At 33.8% G+C, this 5,298-nt stretch overlaps 1 protein-coding gene across 2 annotated transcripts; it reads left to right on the forward strand.

The window, feature by feature from the left end:
* Positions 1–785: 785 nt before the first annotated feature.
* On the forward strand, positions 786–4,892 carry LOC103491643 (receptor-like cytosolic serine/threonine-protein kinase RBK2). 2 transcript variants are annotated; one of them, XM_008451684.3, is made up of 8 exons: positions 786–939; positions 2,605–2,956; positions 3,051–3,302; positions 3,378–3,532; positions 3,628–3,707; positions 3,806–3,941; positions 4,050–4,196; positions 4,446–4,892. In XM_008451684.3, the coding sequence occupies exons 2-8, from the start codon at positions 2,626–2,628 to the stop codon at positions 4,587–4,589; spliced, it is 1,245 nt and encodes a 414-aa protein (XP_008449906.1). In that variant the 5' UTR covers positions 786–939; positions 2,605–2,625; the 3' UTR covers positions 4,590–4,892. The 2 variants fall into 2 exon arrangements, with proteins under 2 accessions (XP_008449906.1, XP_008449908.1); XM_008451686.3 differs by lacking the exon at positions 786–939 and adding an exon at positions 1,134–1,271.
* The last annotated feature ends 406 nt before the right edge of the window (positions 4,893–5,298 follow it).

Here is a 5,298-nt window from a genome sequence, read left to right on the forward strand (position 1 = left end):
TCTACAATTTTCCAAATGATACTTTTGGAGAGAACACTCTTTTGCTCTCAAAAGACTCACTCACCTTACTTAAAGTTTCTCTCTAAACTCTCTTGTTTTATTTTTTTCCTCTTTGTTTAGTTTGCTTGCTTGCTTTGCTTTTTTAACAAATGAGGACGATACCTCTTATTTATAGGCATAAAATTCTTAGAGCCTAAATATAAAAGCTACCCTCTGCAATTTTCCATACCTCTTATTTGTAAAAGATCTTAAAAAATAAAAGAAAAACTTTTATCTTTCTTTAAATATAAAAGAAGATATTTTATCTTTCTTTAAAATAAAAAGAAACTAATCGTAAAAAATGTAACATGATCGATGTTATTGCTTAGTATATATCTTTACATATATTAATAATAATTTAATTTAATGTTCATAGAAACTAGTTAACCTATCTAGAGTTGAGTTCATCAAAATTTAATTTAACAAAGTAAAAAAAAAATTACTATCAATAATTGAAGTATTGAATAATCTTAATTATAATATAAAATTGACATAGATGTATGTATTAAAAAAAATCTTCTGTTAAAATGATGTTAATTTAAATGTCCCTAAAAGAGTGTTTTTTACTCTCATCGGCCAGGACAAAATGTTGGGATATGTTTTCATGATTATCTGTGATGATTACTCCTAAACGAAATCTTAGAATTCACGATTTCGATTCTTCACATTATAGCTTAAATTTTGCTTATTGGCAACAAGAATGGAAAGAAAGAAAGAAAGAAAGAAAGAAAGAAAGAAAGAGACATTGTTTATTTCTTGAAGCAGAACCGTAGATTGAGGAGTTGGAGTTAACACCTTTCTGGATATTTTTCCAGTTCTCATCTCTTCCTCTCTTTACGTCCTCTTCTAGTGCTCATTCCAATGCCAAATATCTGAAAGCTCTTCCCCTTTTTCTTCAAGGTACATTCCACTTTTAGGTTGTTCACTTATTTGGATATCTATTGTACGTTACGTTGGTGATTCATTTTTTATACTTTATGTGAGAAGAAAGCTTAGGGGAAAAAAATTAGAAAAGAAGTAAAAAGGATATGAGATTTTTGTATATATTAGAATTGGAAAAGAAGTATATATATTTTTAATTCAAATATGAAAAAAAAAAAGAAGAAATCTGCTAAGAAGTATTTTGGAGGAGAAAGAGGAAATTGAGAGAGTCGTCACTGGAGAAGGTGATGAACTGCTGGAAAGAGAGGGTGGAAGTTGCTATTTATACGAAGAAAATTCAAACAGATCGAGTAAGTTGTTTCTTAACAAATTTAAAAGATTAGAGAAGTTATGTAAACGTTGGAGACTTTCATTATTATGTTTTGCTCAGAGCTTCCATTTCCATGGATGGTGTGCCATCAGCGTTATTGCTCAAAGATGGCTTGGATGTTGAGTAACAAACAAGGAATTAAAAGGGGGAGACTAAGAATTTCATGCCAAAAGACATAGTCGGTTAATTAGTTATTTTTTCTTTACAATGAAGCATGAATTTATAAACGAACGAGAGAAAGAGATAGCGTGGCCATGAACAGTGAGGCCAAGATTAGGACATTCTAAGAAATGTAATATTGCGTAGGCTTTTAGAGAAATTGTGAGATTTTCTTCGAAATTGCTGGCTATGAATTATCAAAAAGTTTACGACTTTTGTTCTAGAAGTGCTTGAGATATTGTGTGATCATTTGAGAATTTTGAAATATTTTTATGTTTTTTGAAAGAAATTTGAAGATAATCACAGATTAATTAAGAGAACATGTGGTAAGAGTTTAAGATTTGAAAAATGTTGCCCAAGGTGGTTATCGGTATACTAAGTGAATTTCTCTCACCCGTAAATACTAAGTGAAGGTCTTTCCAGAGTACGTCAGAGAATTAGAAAGATATACCTTTGGGACCCACATCGACATACATAAAGACTTTAGATCGTGTGGTAGGAGTGCTTTGCACATTAATTAGGTACCGCTCTGTGTGCACTTAGATCATAGATTTACTTTGTTATGCACTCATGAGAGCACTTCGATATATAGTACGACAGAAATTGCTTTTATGTTATGCACCTAGATATTACCCGATACATAGTAGGACAAAGATTTGCTCTACTATGAGTTTGGAAATTAAATTACTTGACATAGAATGCAAGAGATTCCTGTATTGTGTATATTGAAACTATATGCCTAGGACAAAAATTTTGGTATAGATTTTGGTTATGATTTTTACCAAGATATATTTATGATTTAAAGAGCTACTTTTACGAAATTTTCAAGCATTTTTATATGTCTCGAGTTTTCAAATTGCTCATCTTTCAATTGTATCTCAAAAGAGTTTTGAATTTCTATCGATCAGAATGTGATAACATTGATTTCTAGCAACTCTTTTAAAATGGCTTGGAACTATTTTGAAAAGAAGTTTCAATGGTTTGACAGTGAGCTTAATTTGAAGTGGTAGGTTTAGGTGAGGTGAGTTTTGGGTCAATTCATGATTGCTTTCACCCATCAACTTCAATTTGTGATTTAAGAGTGCTTTGTGTGAATGTGAAGAATGTCCAATATCCTGACGATGCTTTCTTTCTTGTCTCTCACTCTCTGGTAGGGTCTTTTTATTTTCTGAATTATGAAGGAGAAGGTAAATTCGTTTTCACCCACCGGAGTTCTAGAAGACTACTTTAGGAGCTCAGGACCCGAATCAACTTCTTCTGAGTTGGCCAAACCAGCAGGTTCCTTTTGGCGTGGAATATTCAAAATATTGAGGTCGAAATCCAGGAAGCCTGTAAGTAAATTGCATCCTCAGAGTGTGCTAAAGCTATCCAAAAGATTGAGCAACAGTATGAGAGAGACTCTGCATCTTCACTTTGGGTTTGATTCCGATGACTGCAACTTTAACTCGCCATGGAAGAATTTCACTCTGCGAGAACTCGAGGCTGCGACCAATTGTTTCAGCCCCGGTCCGTTCACACCTAAAAATTAAACATCATGTTTTTTTAAATAATATTAGCATAATTGGTAAGCGACTTGTGTGTTTTTTCTTTTTGGGTGTAGAAAATGTGATTGGAAAAGGGGGTTATGCTGAGGTTTACAGGGGATGTTTGAAGAGCGGACAAGTTGTGGCCATAAAGAGACTGACTAGAGGAAGTTTTGATGAGAATGTTGGTGATTTCTTACTTGAACTTGGAATAATGGCCCATCTCAACCATCCCAATACCGCCAAGTTAATTGGCTATGGAATCCAAGGTGGAATGCATTTAGTTCTCGAATTTTTTCCTCATGGGAGTTTAGCTTCTACGCTTCATGGTAATTATCATTTGCTAAATGATATATTTCTTTTCTTTTTTTCAAGTAATTTTAAACATATTGGCTATTCTCTAGGTTTAAAGGAGAAGCTGGAATGGAACATTCGGTATAAAATAGCCATTGGAATCGCAGAGGGTTTAAGATATCTACATGAAGGATGTCAAAGAAGAATTATCCACAGAGATATTAAGGCCGCTAACATTTTGCTCACTCAAGATTTTGAGCCTCAGGTATTTAAATGTTTCTGACCTTAATGAATATCATATTATCCATCATTTACTGCTCCTCACATGGTATTAAGTCCAAAACAAAAATTGTTGAACAGATTTGTGATTTCGGGCTTGCAAAGTGGCTGCCAAAGCAATGGACTCATCATATAGTATCAAAATTTGAAGGCACATTTGGGTTTGTGAATCTTATATGCCATTCTCTTGTTTACCAGTAGTGTGAGTCTTACATATATATCAACTTTTAGCTTATTCCTCCTCCTCCTGTCTTTGTAGCTACTTACCTCCGGAGTATTTATCACATGGTATAGTAGATGAAAAAACTGATGTTTTTGCATTTGGAGTTGTCCTATTGGAGCTTGTTACTGGACGTCGTGCTCTTGATTACTCTCAGCAAAGTCTTGTTTTGTGGGTGAGTTCTTGAGTACTCGCTTTATGCAACAAGGTTGCAAAGTTAATTTTGTTCAATCATCTGAATGGATGGGCACCGATTAACTCAGATTTTTTCTACCTTCATCAGGCAAAGCCGTTGCTGAAGAAGAACAATGTGAGAGAACTTGTTGATCCTTTTACAATAAATTATAATTCACGGCAGATGAATCTTGTTCTTCTTGCTGCTTCTTTATGCATACAGCAATCCTCAATTCGGAGACCTTGTATGAGTCAGGCATGTTGTTGTCTTTATTATTCTCAAATTAATTACACCCTTCTTATATATCTAACAACCAATTAAGTTGGAATTAGATATTGCATTTAGTATTCTGTTAGTTTGATTTTGAAACATTTTGATTTGGTCCAATCTATCGGATATGTTTCATTTGAAGCTTGCTTTAATTCTGATGTTTGTGATATCAAAATACTCTGGACTCCAACCAAAAGCCCAAGAAAAATTACTGTCCAAACATGTGATATGCAGGTGGTTCAGATCTTGACTGGAGACCTGAGCTGCATGAGAGGGACCAGAAAAATTCAAATACCTTTCCTTCGAAGAGCTTTTCGTGAAGAGTTATTTAGAGCGGAGCAGCCAAGGTTGAGAGATATTCTTATGGAACATCCATAGGTGGTGGTTTCATGAAAAAGAAAAAGACAGAGCATGGCCCTGTTGTGCCGTGGAGGCGCGAGGTCAACTGCAGAGTTCCTATATTTGGCTATTGGAAGCTGCAACCTTGGCTTAGGGAATATAGATTCAAATGCTTGCTTTCTATTCCAAAGCTTTGTTTATAATAAGAACATAAAATAAATACCACAAAGAGGGTCTCAGTTTCTTGTCAAAATTTTGTTTACATATGTCTAGTAGATGTATAAAATGAAACTTTTGAACCATAAAGACATAATAAGATATAGGATAATAATTCAAATATAATGTGCTAACTTCTCGCACATGTCTCACTATTTTACAAAGTCGCTGTCATCACATTTTTCTCACCGACTGTAACAAAAGATTTCGACGGAAGCTTATTTTGAAATAAAATTTAAGATTCAAAGGTGAAAGTAAAACCTTGAAATTTTAAGAGCCATGATTGAAATGTAGAGTATTTAGTGTTATGTCAAGTGAAAGATATATGAGATACTTGTTCATTATGAATGTGGAACAAAAATAGAAAAATGATTATTGTATTTAAATACAAATTTGTAAAGCAATACAAAACAAGTCCAACTGTACTTGTATGATTAAAGAAGACTCGCTTCTGTTTGCGCGCACACACATATCACGCACGTCATAACTTAATTTGCCTAATGAGTAATTTTGGACCCAAGTAGAAAGCTCA

Source organism: Cucumis melo, chromosome 5 (assembly GCF_025177605.1).
Source record: "Cucumis melo cultivar AY chromosome 5, USDA_Cmelo_AY_1.0, whole genome shotgun sequence".
NCBI lineage: Eukaryota > Viridiplantae > Streptophyta > Magnoliopsida > Cucurbitales > Cucurbitaceae > Cucumis > Cucumis melo.

Coding starts and splice junctions, on each gene's coding strand:
- LOC103491643 (XM_008451684.3), top strand. CDS start 2,626: ATGAAGGAGAAGGTAAATTCGTTTTCACCCACCGGAGTTCTAGAAGAC. Junction 2,957..3,050: donor GACCAATTGTTTCAGCCCCG/GTCCGTTCACAC, acceptor TTTTGGGTGTAG/AAAATGTGATTGGAAAAGGG. Junction 3,533..3,627: donor CTCAAGATTTTGAGCCTCAG/GTATTTAAATGT, acceptor ATTGTTGAACAG/ATTTGTGATTTCGGGCTTGC.